This window comes from Mus pahari, chromosome 17 (assembly GCF_900095145.1).
Source record: "Mus pahari chromosome 17, PAHARI_EIJ_v1.1, whole genome shotgun sequence".
Lineage (NCBI taxonomy): Eukaryota > Metazoa > Chordata > Mammalia > Rodentia > Muridae > Mus > Mus pahari.
The window spans coordinates 2,395,147-2,417,500 of NC_034606.1; the positions used below are offsets into that span (position 1 = coordinate 2,395,147).

Sequence of the window (22,354 nt, forward strand, 5' to 3'; positions counted from 1 at the left end):
TTTCTGAGTTCGAGGCCAGCCTGGTCTACAGAGTGAGTTCCAGGGCAGCCAGGGCTACACAGAGAAATCCTGTCTTGAAAAACCAAAACCAAAAAAGAAAAAAAAAAAAAAGAAAAAAGAAAATAGAAAGTGGTTCTTAGCCTAAGGGTTAGGACCCTTTGCTGGGTGGGGGTAAGGGGCAGGGATGGGGTGGAGGTCAAGGGTAAGTAGGACAATTCTTTCACAGGGGTGAAATCAGATATTCTGCATATCAGATATTTGCATTACAATGCATAATAGCAGCAAAGTAACAGTTATGAAGTAACAACAACATTTTCTGATTAGGGTCACCATGATATGAGGAACCGCATTAAAGTGTCACATGTTAAGAAGGTTGACAGCCACTGACTTAGGGAGTAATGGATGATCAAAGACAGCTGCATCTCCAAAATGTTCACTCCAGTATAGGTGATTCATTCCCCCAAAGATGTATCAACTTAAACCTTGACTAGCAATATCCGCTGTCCTGCCATAACCATTCCTTTTTAGGGAAGTACCTCTGCACTCCTTTTCCTTTCTTGTACTTCTGGTGATCAAGCTCAGAGCCCCACTCATACTACCTCAGGTTCATCGTCAGCTCTGAGGAAATGTGTAAATATTCCAGCAAAGAGTTGTAACAGCAGCACTTTTAAGATATAGGATTATACTTCAAGAAGTAGAAATATCAGGAAGTAATTTGGTTTAGGTTATTTCAATGTCTAGTTCTTAAAATAATCAACATTTATATTTTCCCCTTTTCAAATTCCATGTGTTCTTATTTATCACAATACTTTGTATAAACGGTCTTGCTGATAATCAGATGATTACTAAATGTTGAATTTGATTTGTGCCACTGCCATGACTTGAATGGTTTAGAATCCCATTTGCTAACAGAGCTGCTTCTGTTTTTAGTAGCTCAGCTGATGAATTTGCATTCTGATGACACAAAGTTGTAGAATTTAATCAAGGTATCTTTTCTCTGAAAGATTCTGATTTGTTTTCATAGACTGTAGCTTGGTTAGACATTTTGCAAATAAGTCAAGAGGTGCGAGAGGTGGAAACAGTCATTGTCCTAGAAGCTACATAGTGGTGTGATTGAAGTCAGTGCTAGAAAGGAGGTAGATGACCAGCAGTATCAGTTATTAATAGCAAGGACTCTGGAATCTGGTTTGATTTGTATTCTGTCTTGCCTTGTGGTTTCATTTCGTGAAATTACCCAATTCCTCATGCCTCAGATTCTTCATTCTAAAAGGTTGATGATAGTATTTACCTTTTAATCTTGTGGTTAAATGATTACATGCAGGGGTTTTGCTGAGAATTGTGCTTAGTATGCAGTGTTGAGTAATCCTGTGTTGTAAACACTGATTAGCATATAATCTTGTGCTAGTGGAACTGTATTTGAAGAAGTTATTACATCTTTAAGCTTACTGTAAAGAGATACACTTACTTGTAAAGGCTAGCAACAACAAAACTTTAGTAGTCTGGCTTTAGGCAAAAAACAAAACAAAACAAAACAAAACCCAAAAAACAAACAAAAAAACTGCTGGTTGTAGTCTTACATTCAGTCCACACTTAAATACTAGCAATAGTCATAATATTAGCCCTCCTTAGCATCCTTAGTGTGGGTCTGTGTGAGAAAGACAGAGTTTAATCGCTTTATAAGAAACGAATTGGTTAATACTCAAAACTATTATTCTTACCCAAAGTTGCAGATGATGAATGGCATGCGAGCCAGTTTGTTCGGTGAGACTGGCTTAGTATTTGACAGAGACAGGATTGTGAGCCCATCTGACGGTTCCACAGCTACTGGTTTCGACCACTTGCATGTACGGCCTGTGTTTAGCAGTATTATGTTGCTGAAACAAGTATGCAGGCAAAAATTATATGTTTCTTATTTATTAAATTTACAAATATCTGCAGTATTATACAGATATAGCAAATGTAGTTTTTGAATTGTCAAAAAATTGTGTCTAGAAGTGAGCTTAATATGAAGTGATTTTGGCCAAGTTTATGTTTCCTTTTTAAACTTTTGCCCAATAATAGTGGACAGTAATTGGTAGCATTTCAAATGATGACCACATCATATCAAGGTTGAATATTTAATCAGGTGCAACGAAGTAGTTCGTGAAGTTTCTGTTTTGTCAGGTCATGTCTATCTGGAGTTTTCTATCTCCAGGTAAGCCTCTTTTCCTACTTGTTTTAGGAAGACTTTTTGAGGTATATTGGGATTTAAGAAGAATGTCCTGCTGGCTGGCTCGTGTCTTGCTGTTAGCTCCTGTGAGTGCTGCTGTGCCAGCACTTACAAACCTGTGGTGTGGACCCCAAACCTGTGGTGTGGACCCCAGATAGTGGGCGGGGTAGGGAGCCGAAGCCTGGAGAATTTACATAACTTTTAAAATGTGACTTGTATAGCACATTTAAGAAATAGTTTATAATTACATGTGCTTTAACAAGTTAATTGTAATTTTGAGTAGAAGTAATAATGCCCTTGTTTTTTTAAAATTCATTTTTCTTTAAGAAATGAGCTTATACAGGAAGAACCGCCTTCTGACTTCGCCAGTGCTTATGTTACTGAGGATTTAGAGTCTCCCACCATAGTGCACCAAGTTCATCAGACAGTTGATGATGAAACAGTACTTATTGTTCCTTCACCTCATGGCTTTATCCAGGCATCTGATGTTATAGATACTGAATCTGTCTTGCCTTTGACAACACTAACAGATCCCATATTCCAGCATCATCATGAAGAATCAAATATAATTGGATCATCTTTGGGCAGTCCTGTTTCTGAAGACTCAAAGGATGTTGAAGACTTAGTAAACTGTCACTAGATTATTAGAAACAGGTACTTCAGGAAGCCACCTTGTGACTACATTGTCTCCAAAGAAAGGAGCCATCCCAAGAGTTCTGGTTTGCCATTCCTCTGGCTTGTACTTAGCTGCCATGCTTAAGCCATGCACATTGTTGCTGCTGTTACTTTTACCTCCTTTTCAGTAGATCATCTGAGGTCCAATTCTATAACAATGTGTTATGATGGAAGACATGAAGTGTGAATTGCCCAGACTTGTTAGGTTTTATGTCAAGAGGGAGTTGCAGTCAATGCAGCTGCTTATATCCCCAAAGCTTAAATATAAGTAGTTAGACACAGCTCTGTCCAGATTCAAGCTGGTCTGGTTGTAATTCAGGTTATATTATCAACACGGTCCAGCTTACGTTAGCAGTGACTTTCAGAAAGACTAACTTAGGAGTTTATGACCATGACCAGCATCCAGATACAAGATTATGGGAGGTGGTTGTGCTGGTTAACCCATTGCTGGCAGTGGGAGCTGACTGAGGCAGGGTACGGAGCAAAGCATTACAGAGTCAAGAAAATTCACCACAGGTCTTTGATTTTTAACTTTTAAAGGGAATGTGGTTAAAGTGGTAACAAAAACGCACTGGTAACAAAGCAGTTATCAACTCTCATCAGAAACCAGTCATTAGTTTGCAGTTAGCACTTTGAAGTGAAATTAAATGAGGGGAAAGGTAATATTGCCTGTGTCTGATAACCATGACTTTTTATTACATGTTTTACTATTATAAATTGCCCAGAAGATAGTTGAGGGGTATTAGAGTATGCTGTTCACTTAGTGCATTACCTGGTGGGGGTACAGTCTAGCTTCTCCCTCAGGCACTTTTAAAAAACAAAGTTTGCTTCTATATCAAAAGAAAACAAATCTAGAGTCATTCCTGAGGTAAAGCCAGAACCAGCCTGTAGGGCTTTAATGCTGTGATCCTCATAGAAAGTCCGAAAAAGGGAAAAAAAAGGAAACTTGTATAAATTATTTTATTTATTATTGTAATTAGATCTTCACAATCAAAGTTGTCTTTTCACCATCTGTTTATTAATGTGAAACTGTAGTAATAAGCAAACGTTGGTTGCCTAGGGGAACAATAATTGTATATTCAGTTTAACAGAAATAAAAGAGTATTTGTCTTAAAATGCAAGATATTGAGCCATGCAATTAAATTGTTAAAAAAAAAAGAAATGAACTTATATATGAAAATAAAAACACAAGTATTTGCTAACTTTTTAATATTTTATGTTTTAAGGAACTGAAATTACCATTCACTTTTTTAAGTGGCCATATCCATGAACTGAGAATTCATGTACCATGGACAAAATTGGGCTCCGAACCTGTGGTAATTACCATCAATACAATGGAATGCATCTTGAAACTTAAAGATGGAACACAGGTAAGAAACTGCTGAGCCTATTTGTTAATGTTATTATTTTCCATAGTAATATAATTTGTCATGTCTTAGCTTGAGTGGTGTGTCAACTCTTACATGAATACTTTCCGTATGACTTTGAAAGTCACATGATTTAAAAAAGATGGTTTTTAAATTTGGATAAAGCAGTTAAAGGGTGTTTTTTATATAAAGTTTGATTAGTTAGATTCCCTTGGTACTAGGGATCATTTAAATTTCTCATTACCTATATTCAGAATAAATGAGAGGCCCGATCAACTCCAGTTTTTAATGAGATTTTTACTAGTTGACCTAATTCTAGTCAAACTTGGTAAAAACTTGTTTTGAATTTTTTGCAGAGGTCGTATATGACTTCTTACTTACATGACATACCTAGATCAGAAAGTTGATCTCTTTTGGGAAGATGAAGTTACATCCATCTTTATACCAAATTTCGTTGTTGTTTTTGAAGGTTTGTTTTCAGAATCATATTTTTTGTGTGAGTTAAGGTTTTTAAATTAAGTTTACTGAATTGTTTGTGGGAATGTATGTGTGCCATATGCACATATAGAGGTCAAAGGACAACTTGTGGGAATTGGTTCTCTCTTTCCACCTTGTGAGTCCCAGGGATTGAACCCAGGCGATTAAATCTGGTGGCAGATACTCTTACTGGTTGAGCTTTCTTGTTAACTCAAAGTCACTCAGTCAGTCAGTCTGTCTGCCTGTCTATTTATTTTGTCTGTTAGAGATTTTTGCAAAGTTACAGTATTTACATTAAGTTTTACCAGCCCAAGTTATATGAATTTAGGGAGGAGTAGGTTAGAATACCACACTTGTGAAAAAAAAAATTTCCCCACTTACCCTGCACTAACATGGTGTGTGTGCCATTCAGTCTCGTTGCTGCTTCCTCAGCACACTTGGTTTGTAGTCATATGGTTCTCTGAGACAGGAGCTTGCTCTGTAGGCATGATTGGCCCTGACTAACCTCCTGCCCCAGTCTCCTTTGTGTTGGGACTATACTTGGATATATTTGCTTTACCATTGCCTGATTGCTTTCCAGTCTTAAGAGAATTGACAGGTATGATTGAAATGCCATTTTATAAGAACTGTAAGACAATTTTAGTATATCCTAAATAGAACTTTAATTTCTGTGAAATTAGGGTTATTTATAAACTATTAAAATTATTTTCTATTTGAAGTACTTTGTTCGAGTAATTCATTGGACTCCTATCTCTACCTACCTACCTATCTACCTGTCTACCTACTTACATATCTATCAATCTATCTATCTATGTAATCTTTGATTTCAAATCTGTATTATCCACTCACACTTTAATAATGTGATTCTTGGAATAATAGGCCAATGTTACATTCTCACAAAAATTTATTTTGTGAAATTCTAGTATTTGAGATTTATTTATAAATCTGTAGCTAGTTATATTGCCACCTAGTTTTCTTTTATAGTTATACTTAGTAATTAATAGTCTTTAATCAATCATCTGTTACTTGAATTTAAGTTTTTTTTTTAAATCTGGACTTGGTGAGATCACCATGTGGTGCTCTACATTAAAAGAAAGAAAATTACCCTGACACTAAGTATTTTTTTCAGCGGGAAAGTAGAAGTTTCAAGGCCAGATGTTCTATAAGACCCACATTTTAAACGAGACTGCTTCCAACTGATTAATTGCAGGGGCTGTGGCATCAGCTCTGTAGTGACAACTCAGTGCAGTCTACAACTAGTATTTGTATACGCAGATGACTCCTGCAGGACTGATCCTAGTCCTTCCTTGCACAATAGTTAGGTTTGAAGTTTGTGTTATGTACAACAAAGGGTCCACTATCATAAGCAAACCACTCTCAAAACAAGTGTTTCTTACAGACATTTAAAGTTTTGGCGGAGAAAGAATTTTTGAAAATAGCATTTGACATGTGGACAAATTATTTAGCATTATACACCTCTGGTGAGTAATATTCAGGTTTATGTTAATGATTGAAATTAAAGTTTGACAAAAATCATAATTGAAATGACATTTTCATGATATTTAAAACTATTTTCAGGCTTTAATCTTTGACTAGTAGTCTGTAATAAAGTTAAAAAATCTTAAGTGTGTGTACAACTGAAGGGCTCCAGTCAAGCAGAGCTTCATACAAGAGAAGACTTGGGATATTAAAGTTAGAAAACAGGTACTGAATGACATACATACTAAAGTATGACTATGAGCTGGCCAAGCCTTAATTGTCGCTTAACACACATTGTTACCAGGTTTGCCAGGAAGGTTTGGCTAGTTTTGGCTGGTTTTCTAACACCTGTGGTTTGCCTACTGGGCACTGACCTGAAAGCCTTACTCAGTGCATTTTGTTTGCTGCAAAGGCCCCTGCGGGAAAGAGACTTGTAGTGATTCATAGTAAACAAGGTTTGTAATCAACTGCCCAGAATGTATTTGTAGTCTATTGTAATTCGAAGACTTTGTTTGTTTGTTTTTAGGACAGGGTTTTTCTGTGTAGCCTGGCTGTCCTAGAAGATCTGCCTGCCTCTTCCTTCCAAGTACTGGGATCAAAGGTGTGCAACACCACTGCCAGGGTGCACTGCCATCACCCGACATAATTACAAAACTTGTAGGATGTGAAAGTAAACACACTGACTTAGGTAAAATGAAGACTACCTTGGTGTTCCCTTAAAACTATTTTTGACATTTAGAAACTTCATTAGTAATGCATAGAATACCAGGAGCTTGGGGTGTTGCCTACATAACTGATGGCCACAGAATTATGAAGCTGGGGCCTCGTATCAGGAGCCTAGTGTCTGGAAGCATGTGGCAAATTTGCTTTCGTCCCTTACAGATTAATCTGCTGGGTCTCCAAGGTTTAAACCTAGCTCAGCTAGAAAACAGGCTGCCTTTCATGGTCCTACATCTGTTAATCTAACATTTACCTTTCTAAATCATGTCTTATCATAATATTAATATAACATATACAGTAACTTGTCAATAAAGTATCAACTCAAATATGTATAAGGTCTAATATTTAATAATCATCGATATAGAAATTCCTATGGTATTTTTACTTATAATTTATATGGAATTAATGAAATTTTTAAATAATTATATAACTTTAAACCAAGACTTTTGCTGTAAAAAGGCAGGCACTAAATGCTCCGAGCTTGCCGCTTCTCCTCACCTGCGCTGCTAAAGTATGAGTTCATTCACACAGCAGCAATCAAATAAACATGGTTACGTCTTAAAACTCTCACGAAACAAGCCATGGGCTCAAGTTCTGAGATTGATGGTGACCAGTATTCTAAGCCATTTGTCTTCATTTCAAACGTATAAAGTAACTACAATTCAAGCTGAAGACATTTTATAAAATACTGATTTGATCTTATTATCCAGGCAAAAACTTCAGAGCACAAATAAACACGCCTAACTTAAGAGAATCTGTCAGAGCAGATGGGAAGGGTCAAAATTCCTGACTGACAAAAGCAGTACCAATGAAACATGCACTTTCTCTCCCCTCAGCTTTGCTCTAGCAGAGCAAAGGCAGAGCCTATCACAAGAGTCAAGGGCTCCCTTCCCTAAAGGCAGTAAACTCTTGCTTTTAAGACTTGAAATAAGCAAGCTAGACAGAAACTGGATTGTGTTTCTCTCATTACCAAGGTGGTCATTAGCCTACACCAGCTGAAATGAGAAAGTCAATAAAGTATGGTAATTCCACAACCCAAATCAGAAATTGTGAGTTCATACAGAATTCTCATAGCATCTAAAAATGCAAGAAAAGATAATGAGAAAAACACCATGTAACTCCAAATACAAAGATAGGTTTATAACTGCATCTATTAACAACAACAATAGGCCTGGCTCACTATAAAAGGGGCTGATTGCCCCTCCTCCTCTCTCTTACTCTTATTCCTGCTTCCTGCTTGCTTCTCTCTTGCCCTCTTGCTTCTCTCTTGCCCTCCTGCTCCCCCTATCCCCACCTTCCCTTCACCCCTCTCTCCATGTGGCCACAGTTGGCTTCTACTTCCCTACTCTCTCATTCTCTTTGTCTTCAGTAAACACCTTAAAACCATGGACTGCCATGCTGGAGCAATAGAGCAGGTCTTCCCCTAATGAGTGCTGTCTAACCTGATGGGAGGCCTCCTTGCGCTCCAGCCATGGCTGCCAGCCACTGAGCTAAGCTGTCTGCCCTGACCAAGCTAAGGACTCTCCTCCCCAGGGATCCAGCCAGGGATCCAGCCAGAGTACTCCTGCCTCCTGCCCTTTTCCTCTCGGCTCCCCATTCTGTTCTCAGCTCTTTTGCTGCTGCCTTTGGGATGTCCGAGAGCCTAAGAACATGGACTCCTTAGCCTCTGTGTAAGCCCAGGGACCCCAAGTCATCGCCAGCATTTCTGCAGGGACTTCCCCACCCCTGCAGCGTGGGGTCTGCGGGCACAGTCAGACTTCCACATCCTGTCCTTGCCGTGGGCTGGATGCAGGATCCCATTTTTAACCCTCAAATAGATACTGTGATATCCATATAACTAGAGCTTAAACTAGGTTTTAAAGTTTTGGATCTCTGTACATGCATGCACATGTGCTCACATCTTGATTTCACTGAAGGTCAATATAACAAGTATCTTTGTGGTACAGAGTCCCTGCAGTATTGATATTGAGTGATGCCAGACATGTTCATCCAAATTGTGTGACGTTTCTTTTCCTCTGACATTCTTTTTGTTCAGCTTTGTTAATTTCTTGCAAGAACTGTGGCTTTTTTATTGATTTCATTCATGTATAGAGCTTGGTAACTGTATTCTGCTTGAACAAATGGCTGCCTTATAGTCCTTTTGTCATTTTCAGGTGGGAATCAAATTGGCAAGTAACACCTTTTTTTATGTTGGCTTCTCCCAGCTCTTGAGTGCCAGAGAGTAATAGGCTGGCCTTCTATACCCAGGGTCTGTCTCATAGCTCTTAGTTTTGAAAAGTAGAGACTTGGGATTCTGAGGTTTTGAACCACACATTAATAACTTTTAAGTTTCATGTGTTGTGCTAGGTTTTAGATGCTAGCACCTAGAAGCTAGTGTTACAGCACTTAGCTTGGGTGTCAAGAACAGTAGCTAGTGTTATGGCCCCTGTGCTTTGGTTGTCAAGACAGTGGCTCTTATATAGCATCTCTGGACTTTTTCCTGTGACCAGAGTTTATAATCTTGTCTCTTTAGAACTGCTTCCTTCAGTAGTTTGTTGTCAGCCTTTGCAGTGTCTTGTGTTCTCAGCCACCTCCTTTACTGTTGATGCTGCTGTAATTCTAGACTGAAAACAGGCATGTCTTTCCTTGCTGTTACTGGGTCATCCCCTCTGCCTGTGATACAGGAAAAAAAAGTCTAGTGGGGCAGGAAAGATAACTAAGCAGTTAAGAGCATGTACTGCTTTTGTGGAGGACCTGAGTTCAGTTCCCAGCACCCATATGGGGTGACTGTGACTTTAGGGACCCAGCGACCTCCTGTACAGAAGGCACCTGCACTCAGGCACACACACACAGTGAGAACAAGAGAGGGGGCTAAAAAAATTATAAAAACAAATTAGACTATTTAGGAGAAGTCTTATTTGGGTCTTTTGTTGCAACACTGGGATAAGGGGTTAAGGATGGTGGGGGTTGGGTACAAGTGTTTGGGGTAGAAATCGGATTTGATTTGTTTGAGAAGCCTGGCTATTCCAACAAGACTGAGAAATAGCCTGCAGATAAGACAGACATAGTTTGCTTACATAGCTAAAAATAGGGTATGCCATGCTTGTCCTCAGATTTCATTTCGTAAGGGTCCAAAAATTGCTGAAGAAGACCCCAGACTCAGATAGTATGAAAAACAAAGAGTGTTTATTCTGCAGAAACAACCAGCATCCGAGGGCCAACCATTCTTTAACATGGAGACCCCAGACACAGGCCTTCTTATAGGGAAGGGGGCAACTCTCTAGAAGGATTAGGTAATCTAAAATTTCATTAGTGGGTGCTAGGGAGTTGCAGGTGACCAGTTATCTTCATTCCTATGCCATGAGCATTCAACCATGTGATGAAATAAATCTGCCCAGTGCAGATGGCCCATTCTGAGACAAGATATTTCTCCATTTTTTGTGGTTATCCCCAGGCTGTTCTTTGGGAGAGGGTTCTATGATCTTGTTTTGGATTTTATTGTCTGTTCTTAAAACTGGTGTCTTATGACTTAGTTTCTGGTCTATTTCTGAAGCTGGTGTCTTATGGCCTTTTTTGAAATCAGGCCTGGTCCTCAAACTGGAGACAAATGGGGTTTATATTACCCTTTCAATTTCTAACAGGCATGCGTGGCCTTCTCATGTGTATCACAAGCTGTACATAGTCACTATTGATAAGCTTTGATCATGAATCAGTCATAAGCCTCATATGGCACTTACATCACAAGCTTTTTTTCTTAGTCTCTGATGAGGGGCTTTTGCTTCTGACCTGGGGGAGAAAACTGAAGGTTGAGCAGGGTCTAGCGTTCAGTGAGGTGTCATGCTTGGTGTCTTCTTAAGCCTGTGTGTTGACTAGAGCAAGGCTTTCAGAATGGTCATGGCTGCAGACATCTGATTTCAGCAGTCCTGGAGGCTGGAGAGGATTTTCTTCAGAATGATCGTGGAGTGTTTAAAACAACTGATTGTCAGAGAAGGGACTGCATCATTGGTAGAGTCTTCCTTGTACGAGGCTGGGAACAGATGTCAATTAAGTGGCTCTTCCTAACAGCTTAGACCAGTGGCTCTCAACTTTTCTTTTCTTTTCTTTTCTTTTCTTTTCTTTTCTTTTCTTTTCTTTTCTTTTCTTTTCTTTTCTTTTCTTTTCTTTTTTCCTTTCCTTTCTTTTCTTTTCTTTCTTTTTTTCATCTTTTCTAATGCTTCATCTCTTTAATAAAGTTCCTCATGTTGTGATGACCCCAACCATAAAATTATTTTTTATCACTACTTTATAATTGTAATTACTACTGTTATGAATTGTAATGTGAATATCTGTGTTTTCCAGTGGTCTTAGGTGATCCTTGAGAAAGGGTCATGTTATCCCTAAGGGAGGCAGGCAGAGAACCATTGGCTTAGACTAAAGAAAAGACATTGAAAGGTCCTTCAGTGAAGGCCTATCAATCATGGAATTGACATTCCCAGTTATTTAATCCCTAGCTAAATATCCTTAGGAAAAGTGGTATCCCCCCATCCATGTCAGTGTTTGTATGACCATTTGAATCCTCTTTTCATTTCTGGTAACCTCTGGATCCCAAGTAGAGTCATGGTTTATCTTCATTCTCACCCACCACTTGAGCCTTGCTCAAAATTCCTTTTGTACTTTGTTGCTAGCATTTCTTTTCCTTCAGTGTTCCATTTGGTTTCTCAGCCATATTACCAGAAGAGCAAATCCTTTTCTTTGTATTAGAAACCCAAAGTTTAAAATACTGGGACTTACTTAGACAGATTCTGAACCTTTATCTGATCCCCTTTCCTATATAGTTATATTTGGTAGTAAGATAAACCTTCTGGAAATGCCCTTTTTAAACTTTTAATATTTTACTTAAAATTATATTCTTTAGGAAAACTCACCCCACTCCCAGGATAGTATGGAGTTTAAGAAGAAATATTTTCATAGCCAATTCACAATCAGGCCTTGGGAGTGGCCAGAACCAGCCAGAAAGCCAGAAGTGCTGTGCTGTGCCTCTCTCAACAAAGTGAAGATCAGTTAAGACCAGAGACCAATGAAACGCTGTGAGGCTAGCTATCCAAGTGCTGTCCCGGACTATTGAGTCCTAGTCACACTCTCTAAACATCGTATGTCCTCTCTCTGGCCTTGCTTCAGCAGACATCACAAGTCTGTATCAGCTGACAACCAGAATCCACTTCAAATCTGTTTTTCAAGCTTGAAATTAGCGGGCCTCATCGGCATTGTTTTCAAAGTTAGGATGGATATTGAAGTCAGATCACAGCCCACTGTCTTTTGGATCCTGAGAATGTAGGAGAGTCATTGATTGCATTGGGGCATTAAAAACAGATGGTCCTTTGGGGTGAGGGAATGGCATAAGAGTAATGAGAACGAGAATTGAATCAGTTTCAGAGTTTCAATATTTTGTTTAGGAATGTTTGTGAATATTTATAATCCCTTGTGTGTGTTCATGTGTGCATGTGTATGTATACAGGTGCACTCACTTGTGCTTGTGTTTTTGAGGTCAGAGGTGAAGTTTTGTCTTTTCTGGAATGCTCTCCACTTTATTTTATGAGAGACAATCTTCTGCTGAGCCTAGAGCGTGACAATTTTGGCTATTCTGTCCAGCCAGAGATCTGCCTGTCTTCGCCCCCAAGCACTGGTACCACTGTCCGGCTTTTATGTGGGTGATGGAGTCTGAACTCAGGTCATCTCCTTGTATGACAAGCAGTTGTACTGGCTTTTGTCAACTCAGCATCACCTGGGAGAGGCATTCAATTGAGGAATGCCTCCAACAGATGGGCCTGTGGGAGTTTCTCTGGGGGGCATTTTCCTGATTAATGATTGATGTGGGCAGGCCCACCCCACTGTAGGTGGTACCATCCCTAAGTAAGGTGGGCCTGGGAGCATGGGGCTGGGAGGCAGAACTGGGGATTAACTGTTAACACGTGGGTCTCATCATCATGACCTCATCTAAATCTAATTGTTTTATGCTTAAACATCACTACATGAATTTTGGGCTTAAGCTTCTAACCCATGAATTAAGTTTGATACAGCTCTCAGTATTTAGGGGTAAGCCAGAGATTTCCACTTTAAAAGTTATTTTTATTTGTGAACTGCCTGATGTGGGTGCTGGGAACTGAACTCTTGTTCTCTGAAATAGCTGCAAGTGCTCTTAACTTCAGAGCTCTCTCTCAGCTCCAAGGCTCTCATATTTGTCGTGAGGCTTAGTAAACTCTCTTCCCTGGCTCTGTTTTGTCCTCCCAAGCATGTACCGGAGTCCCTCTGCTCTCTGGCTCTCCGAGGGGCAGTAGTGCTCACTGAGATGCCTTATGACCTGAGAGTTACCACAGTACTTCTTACCTGAGAGGGTGGAAATGAATGTTGTATTAGTTTATTTCCAAGATCTTTTCAGTGTCTCAGAATTTCTTTTCTGCTCACTGAGTCTGGTGCCAGAAAGCACAGTGCACATCACTTCTTCATTCCACTATTCAGTTTCTCTCTTCAACACTTTCTCGTATTTTAATTTGTTGTTGTTTTTATAGTGATCCAGTTAACTATTTTAAGTTTTGTCTTCAATCTTATCTCAACTTTGTGAATTTGCTAATTGATGGTTTCAAGCTTTAGTTGACTAGACCTGTAAAGGCCAAGGGTACAGTCTGCTACCTAGAGCCATGAGTTGTCTGATGAGAGTAATGATCTATTTGCATTCAGTCCTGGCCTCATTTCCCTCTGTTGGGAAGAAATACATTCTTGCTTGTTTAATGAGGAGCAAAGGGCAGTGTTTTCAGAAATATGTAATTCCCAAGAGAAAACATTCTTTTACAGTGAAATATGCTTTCCAGACATTTTGGAAAAATTGAAACCCAAAATAAGAGAGATAGAAATGTAATGTTTTGGGGTTAAATGTTATCTCAAATACTCTTGACAAGTATTTTTGAGAACATGGTTTCCTTTATTTGAAGTTGAAGGTTTTCATTGAATAAAAATTTGTAATATTCCAAAGAAATTCCTACTCGTGGAAAACCACAAGATGAATTAAAAAATAATGATGGAAGCAATTGCAGTTTTAGTATATAGTACATTTATTTCATAGTTTTTTTTTTTTTCCCCCCCCAAGACAGGGTTTCTTTGTGTAACCTTGGCTGTCCTGGAACTCACTCTGTAGACCAGGCTGGCCTCAAACTCAGAAATCTGCTTGCTTCTCCTCTCTAGTGCTGGGATTAAAAGCTTGCACCACCACTGCCTGGCTATTTCATAGTTTTATTTTTGCTTTATTTTTTATTAGATTAGGCAGGGTTTGACTAGAAGCCTACTTGTAATTGAGACATTTAAAAAGATAGTTGAAGTCAAAACATTCTAATTACCAAAATGATTCTTACCTAATTATAATATGTATATAATCAGTTTCTTAACTACAGTAAAGAAAGTATTCACATATTTGGTAATGCTTGTTTCATAGCATGTATTTTTTTGAGTATCATGATTAATGCCCATTTGTATATGTACTAAAATTTCAAGTTTATTCTAAGTGTATTAAGTTTGCTTTTGTCTTTCCAAAGTTCTCTAGAGAAGCTTTATTAACAGTGTGTGTGTGTGCTCGTGCATGCTTGCGCATATGCATCATTCATTTTAAACTCAGTGGAAACTCATTTAGTCTGCCATATTCCCTTTTGCTTCTAATAACATTATAAAGATAAAAGTAACTTCTTTCTTTTGCTTTAAAATGTTTGCCATCTCTTGTATACCAGATTTATTGGACTATGGTAGCATCGAGTGACTTTTGGCTGGAATGCTTATTGTGACATCACTGTGATACAGGTTGTAATTTCAAATGGTTTTGGTGTTAAATATTTTCATAATTATGCTATTTTTGGCAGTTCATGTAAGATTTTTTTCAGTTCATGTCAGATTTTAATGAACATGTTTTACTTCTAGTCTTTTAAGGCAAACACATGTTTAAAAAATTAATAATGTGCTTTTAATGTTAATATTGTGCAGAAGTCTCTAACTGGACATTTTGAGTTCGTTTTTTTGAACTAAGGGTAATTATAGTTAGGTTTGGTCATAGTAGTAGGCTTCAAGTATTTGAGGTCTGAAGCATAACCCCAGCTAACGGAGGATGCCATTGTAAAGACTGAATTATGAAGTTGTTCTGTAGAATGAAACACTGTGGAATTATTATGAATTATCTTAAAGATGAACAAAAGTGTTTTGCAGGTTGCCTTTGTTTATAGTGTCCAATATTTTGGCTTTTGTGTATATGAAGTTTTAGACAATATTTTCCCTAATGTGTTACTAGTATCTGAGATTATCCTGTGTTGTAAAAGTCTCACCTTTTATTGGGGGATATTTCTCTTGTGTTACTGAATTAAGATTTTCTCTGGTTTTATTGAATGCATATGTGTGTTATTTGTATTGTTTGTGTGGCTCTTGTGTGGGTGGGTGCTGTGTTTTGTTTGTGTGTGTATGTGTGTGTGTGTGTGTTTGCGGGCACACATGTGTGAAGTCCAGGTGTTAATGCCAACTGTGTTCCTTTGCTGCTCTAGTGTTTATTTACTGAGGCATGGTCTCTTGCTAAACCTGGGGCTTGCTGACTCTGCTAGTCACCTTGCCCTGGTGATGTCTGGTTTCTTGGTAGGTGCTGGGAATGCAAACTCTTGTCTTCACACTTGTGTGGCAAGTGCTTGACCCATGGAGCCATATATCCAGTGCTGAAGTTTTGTTTTATATATATATATTTGAGATTTACTTATTTTAATTTTATGTGTATGGCTGTTTTTCCTGCATGTATATTGTGCACCACATTCATGCCTGGTGCCCTAGAGGTCAAAAGAGGGTGTTGGAGCTTCTGCACCTGGAATTATGGACGGTCGTGAGCAGACATGTGGGTGTTGGGAATCAAACCCAGGTCCCCTGCAAAAGCAGCTTCATAGGCATTTTCTCTCCCTTGGTGATGCAGATATAGGCCAGATTAGATTAGATTAAAAGTAGGTAAATTCAGGTTTATCAGAAGGCTCTCTGGTGGGTTCACCAATCTCAGGTGGAGGTCAGTGAAGTCACACGGGGCTTTATAGAGGTTAGGTGAGGAATGATGATGTGCCAGCTCGGAGCTGGGATTGTGACCATATGTGGTCAAAAACTGAGCCCCTGGGGGGCACTCTTGGGTGGATTGCTGGAACCAAGGAGATGAGGAGTGATGAAGACTGGTTGGTTAGCTTGAGTTTCCTCTGTGTGTGCTGAGTAGGGGAAGGAGGGCAGAGAGGGTTTTCCAGCTTATGCAGGGGAAGAGCAGGGGTTCCAGCCTAACAGCTTTGCTGAGTCATCTTTCCAGCCCTTGGATTTTTCGTTTTGAAAGGTCTTTTCATACTTTTTATTTGCTCTTAGTACAATTAGATCAGCAAATTTAGCAATTGGTTTTTGTTTTAAATCTTTTTTGTGTGTGAAATAAAAAGTAACTTTCTCCCCATTATTATTATAAATGTCATAATAATAATTGAATAGTGAAGTGATGGCAGGGCAGGGCATTATCATTTAACCTTTGTGTGGGTACTTTTCTCATGACCCGTTTGCATGTTGTAGGTTAAAAGTGTGTCCTTTTATTCTTAAAAGGAGAATAATGAGTTGAGGATACCTTATTTAGCTATTTTTTTCTTATATCTATTTCCTTTTACATTTAATTAGTAGGTATGTGTGTGTGTGTAGTGAATTTTAAGGTCCAACTTACCATGTTTTCTCAAATGGACCGACTGTCTTCTTTCTATTACTTTTAAAAAAATAAAGAAAAAATAGTGCATGGAACTAGTTACATGTGTTTTTGATAGATTTTTGAAATCCTTCAGGATAGGCATAACTAATTTATCTTAGGAAATAAGTCCACCAATTAAGACATATAACAGTTATATAAGTGTTAATGTAGGACATAAAATTAATACTCATTTGAATTTTATAAATAGGGAGCTAAATAAAAATATGCAACTTAAGTTTTAACAATATCCATATCAAAGCAGTGTAAGTTTTATATCTAATACCAATAACAATTTAGTAAGCATTTTATGTCAGATGCAAAAATTGTAAGAATTGTGACATCAATAAAATTAAAGATAAATAAGATGACTACTTGATTCTAACTAATTAGAATTTTAATATATAAGCCAAAGAGCTGTTCATTAATTCCATTTATTTTGTGTTTGGTTATGGAAATCATTAAACATTTTCTATTAATAGTCTTATAGTTTTGTAAAGTCATAAATAAGAATTTTTTGGATATTGTCAGATAATTTGTTTTGGTACCCGCTAAAGAAAGAAGCTTTAAGATGTATGTGTACGTGGTGTATACATTGGAGGGTAATTGCATGTTCCTTTTCTCACTCCACCTTATTCCTTTGACGGTTTCTTGCTAAACCTGGAGCTTGTAGTTTTTGACTAGATTGGCTGTCATGAAGCACCATTGATCTTTCAGTCTCTTCTTCGTTCTGTGCTGCGGTTTCAGGTGTGTGCAGCACCGTGTTTGGCCTGTCAGGTGTAGGCTGAGATTCACAGTCCTCATGTTATGTATCAAGTGCTGTTAACTGCTGAGAATCTCTTCAGACCTGAAATTAGTTATTGTTAAGTGCTGTTTGTAAATGCAAAATTTGAAAATTGGTTACATAGACTGTCAGAGCTAACCACTTTTAGTAATCATAAATTCATATGCTGACCAAAATGTCCTAGTTCTTGAATGTGATCAGTGTTTCTTTTTCCTTTAAAATAAAAATAGGATGACCATGAAAGCTGTGGTTCTAATTCTACCAACCGTAGCACTGCTGAGAACACAAAATCATCCATAAAACCCCGAAGAATTCAGCAGGCTGCTCCTGCAGACCCTGACTTACCACCAGGTAAATCTAATGTTGACATTGCTGTTACTACTGACCATGTGGTAGTGCTTGTGGAATATACATCTTCAGTATTATTTGCTGTCATAAAATGTTTAGGCCATGTGCACATGTGCTTAGGAACATGTCATGTCCAGAGCGGTCACAGATGGCTTCCAGTCAGATCTGGTTCATTCTTTGCAGCAAGTTAGGATGAGCCTCTCTCTGCAAAGACTCAGTTTCCTTGCTCTGCTTTGTGCTGAGAGCTGACTGGATGCTCTAAAAGTTACCAGAAAGATGAAAGGATATTGTAGCTGTAGCTGAAAGAAACCTTAGCTACCACCTTTATTACCTTCTGATGTCTTAATTTACTTGAGATGGTAGTGAATTGCAAACAAACACTTCCTTGGCAAATATTTCATGAAGAAAAAGGTTATTTGAAGCTAGCATTGTTGTTAAATGCCTTCTCAATCAACTGTTAGTCACTTCTTTGGTTTTTAAAATTTTTATTGGTCTCTGTTTTTGTGCATTGTAGTAGAGATTGGTGCCTGTGTTGTTGTGCCTAGGTTTGTAGGTTCTCTGTTAGTTTAATCCTGCCAATGTCAGAGGTTAGACTAGGCACAGTTTGCAGCCTGCCATTCTCAGAACACTCTTCTGTTCAGTTACTATTGCCCTCCAGATTAGCGTCCTTAGCAAGTGCTCTGGGCAACTTAGTGCTGATTGCTTATATAACTGTCTAGCAAAGGTGGCAATCTATCTGGCTTTCAGTTCTTTTGAGCTGAAGACAGTGCCACAATATATTTCTAAATGTTTCCAAATTTGCTTAATATATTTCCAGAACTTTCTCTAACTTCTTACTAATTACTCCTTTGGAAAAAATTAAATTGTAAATTAAACTGTAGTTGATTCTAATTTATTAACTATGTAGCTTCCTAATTTCCTCAAATTTGGCCATGTGTCTCCTTAAATACCAGCATCCTTCATGGTGTATAAAACTTGCCTTTTGCTCCAGTCTCTTGTGTCCTCTTTTCTATCATCTTCCTTTCTGTCAGTTGTAGGTTAACTAAGATTTGTTCAGTATTTTGTTTTTCTTGAAAAAGACCTCAAAATGTTACTTATTAACTTCAGATAGAATCTTTCTAAGGCTGACTTGTTGTGAACTGGGATTCTAGACATTTAATAACTCTTCAGAACCAGCATTAGGATTTATACCACTAGAATTATGACAGTTGGCTGTTTTCAGTGCCATAAAACAGAGCTATGTTCTACCTGGGTGGCTTGAGCTTACCATATGCTTTTTACCCTGATTGCAAAGTTAGGAAGTTGTTAAGCAACTGGATCTGTTGGCCAAATCCTGGGAAGCGGATCAGTTAATTTTTGCTAAAGAGGGAAAAAGGAAAAATTGAGAATCAGATTGGATAAACAGTGATCGTTTGTTTAAAGGATGACCTATTATTCTGCCTTGATTTCTTTCATGATAGAGGCAAACTCCTCTTTCTAGTTTTCCTAGTGCAGAGTTATGTCTCTTTGCTTATAGTTTTGAAGTTGGAACATTTATATGCATCTGAAAATGATTTAAAATGTTAATATTTAAATTTTTTATGTATATGGGTTTTTGCCTTCGTGTGTCTGTGCACTGCTTGTGTTCCTGCTGCTTGCAGAGGCCAGAAGAGGGCCCAAGGCCCATAGTTACAGGGTGTGAACTGGGTTCTACTGGAATAAAGCTAGTTCTCTTAACAAAGGAATAATCTTACCAGCGTCTCCAGAAATGAGTTTTAAGAAAAGTCTTGCTGTTGTCAGTAGACAGGCATTTGTTCTACTGTTTTGTTGGATTAATAGCTTTCTAACTATTAATCCAAAAAAAAAAAAAAAAAACAAAAACAAAAAACAAAAAAACCGCAGGGGGGAAAAAATCCAGGAAAAAAAGCAGGAGCTGTATCTAGAACAGTCTTTCAGATTGTGCGTCTTGACCAGTTAGTACATTGTTAAAGCAATTCAGTGGGTAACAGTAAGCGTTTTTTTTATTTTTTATTTGTTGTTGTTGCTGTTGTCATTGTTTGTTTTTTTTTTTTAAATAAATACCTCAGCGTAGAAAAACCTCAAGATGTAAAAGTAAGATCTTAGGAAACTTGTGTATGTGTATGTGCATGTGCTTGTGCTGTGATTGATGTCATATTTCTGAATGGATGAAGGCCAGAAGAGATTGATTCTAACTGATTGGAAGGGTATTGCTTTGTTTACAGTCAGAGTCTTTTAATTGACTTAAATTTTTCAATATGAAATATTTTCTCTTTTAAATTGTATGCTAGGAAGCTTAGAGATAAATTTGTGTTTTGCTATGTAGATGTACAGATGTGTTACAACACATACACAACACATACCACACACACATACACACACATACAGACACACACTTTAATGCAAGTACTTAAGGTTTGGTTAACCTCAAAACTATGTACTAATTGGGCCAGAAACTATAATTTAATCGTCTTTGATCTTCAGTAGCATAATAAGTGGCCATGTTCTGTGAAAGGACACTTAAAACATAGTATGTTTTTGCCAGTCTTCTGATAATATTATGAAACAGGCCATAAATGATTACTAAAGTAATGAATGTGGCTGTGCGCTAATAAACTTGAGTCTTGACAAATTTCGTGTAGCTCAGACCACCCTTTCTGACACCATGCAAGTGATCAGAAGCGTGTGACTATTGACATGTTTTGGTTTACATTTCTTGTTTTAGTTTTATCTTTTCTGAGCTCTGGTTTTATTCTTATCCCAGCCTTGCTTACTATTTTCAAAGTGGGAAAGTAGCTGTGGCCTCCATGTACTTTTTCTAGGTTTTATAGCTATATTCGATAGGAAAGATGGGTAGAGTACTTACCTACAATTGGAACTGCATTTTACTGTACACACACACACTTTGTTTTGCTACCTGGAAAATTTTCTTGGTCTACTAATAACATGATTCCAGGACATTAGTATATTTTACATTTTTTAAAATTAGTGTAGCCATTTGAGTATTTTTTCTATAGTTTAATCTGTTTTTCTTTAGTATGTTTTCATTTTCAGATTTTTAAAATATTTGACATATAGGTAGGTAAATCCTTACTTACATGTCTTAATTTCCGTAAAGTAATTTTTACTAATTTGTAGAATTAAAATGTATGAGTAATTTTAATGTTTTCAGCATAGGTGACAAAATTCTTGTATGACTGCATTGCTTTTTATTTTTATTATTACAAATCTTTCTTTAAAACTTTAGGTGAACAACTGCTGTTCCATATATTTCATAAATAATTGAGGTTAATATTTTTCCATCTTATTTTTGTTTTGTCACTTTGTGTAAAAAAACTTAAAATTTACATTTTTATTACATTTCTTTGCTTGCTTGTTTGTTTTATGTATACATGTATGTTATACTTGTGTCATAAGTCATGTGTAGAGGATAGCTTAGAGGAATTGTCTTTTCCCCCCACCATGTAGGTCACAGGGTCAGGTTCAGGTCACTAGGCTTCTGAGGCTAGTTCTTTTACTTTCTGAGGCTCTTGCTATCCTTATCCGGTGTTCTTTATTTTCTTTCTTGCACTTCTGTGCAGTACAGAAATGTGCATGCATATATGCAGTACATGCATGTGTATACATAGTGGCTAGAAGTTAACAGTGTCAGTATTGATTTTCTCTTGCTCTCCACTTTACCCTTTTGAGACAGGGTCTGTCACTGAGACTGGTGTGCATCGATTCAGCCAAACTGGCTGCCTGTGGAGGTCTAGGGATACACCTGTCTGTTTCCCCAACTCTGGTTACAGATATGTGTGTGCCACAGTACCTGGCTCCTTTTCCATGGGACTCAGGCTGCTATACTGAGTGGCAGACACTTTACTCACTGAAGCATCTCTCCAGTCCTGTAGTTGTTGTTGCCCCCCACCATATAGCACTGATTGGCTTGGAACTTGTTATGTAGAACAGATTACTTTAGAACTCAAGGAGATCAGCCTACCAGTCTGTTCCAGCAGCCCTGCGTTCCTCAGTTTCCTTTCAGTCTCTGTTTTCTTACTGCACTCATGTTTCTCCTGTACTGTGTCAGGTTCTGTGTTAGCAAGGGCAGTTAGATCCATCAGTTGGCAGCATTTCTCCCAGCTTTCTGTTCTGACATGTAACTTAGATATTTTTATCACAAAGGACTATAGAGATGGGAATTATTTTTAAAAGAAACTTTTCTTCTTTGGATGCATGGCACATACAGCATGTAGTGACATTGCTGCACTCCTGTGAATTATTCAATTAATTCTTGAGATCATTTCTTGTTATGAAGAACAAGTCTAGAACTCTTCTTTCTCCTGGCCCAGCTCTAGAGTAGCTAGGAATATAGGTATGAGACGCCATACCAACTGTACATGAAACAGGAAGAATCCAGACAAAGTCTTCTATAGATCATTGTGTGGGATCTAGGTTAGCATTATTAAATATGATCTCTGCTTTAATATATTGGTTCATGTTTCCTTATTGCATCTTTTAATGAAAGTGTATGTTTGGCTGTCTGCTAGTCTAATTTATTTAAACTTTAGTTTCTTCTTTACTGAATATTCTAA

At 37.9% G+C, this 22,354-nt stretch overlaps 1 protein-coding gene across 6 annotated transcripts in view; it reads left to right on the top strand.

Moving 5' to 3' along the window:
• The window catches only part of Vps13b (vacuolar protein sorting 13 homolog B), a 529,582-nt gene that overhangs the window by 6,436 nt on the left and 500,792 nt on the right, over positions 1–22,354 (top strand). For all 6 annotated transcript variants that reach the window (XR_003845462.1, XM_021217240.2, XM_029548110.1 and 3 more), the window contains exons 3-4: positions 4,111–4,254; positions 17,666–17,786. Coding sequence is in view for 5 of the 6 variants with exons in the window: in XM_021217240.2 (XP_021072899.1) it covers positions 4,111–4,254; positions 17,666–17,786 (265 nt within the window). In the remaining variant the exon portion in view is untranslated. The remainder of the gene's footprint in view (positions 1–4,110; positions 4,255–17,665; positions 17,787–22,354) is intronic.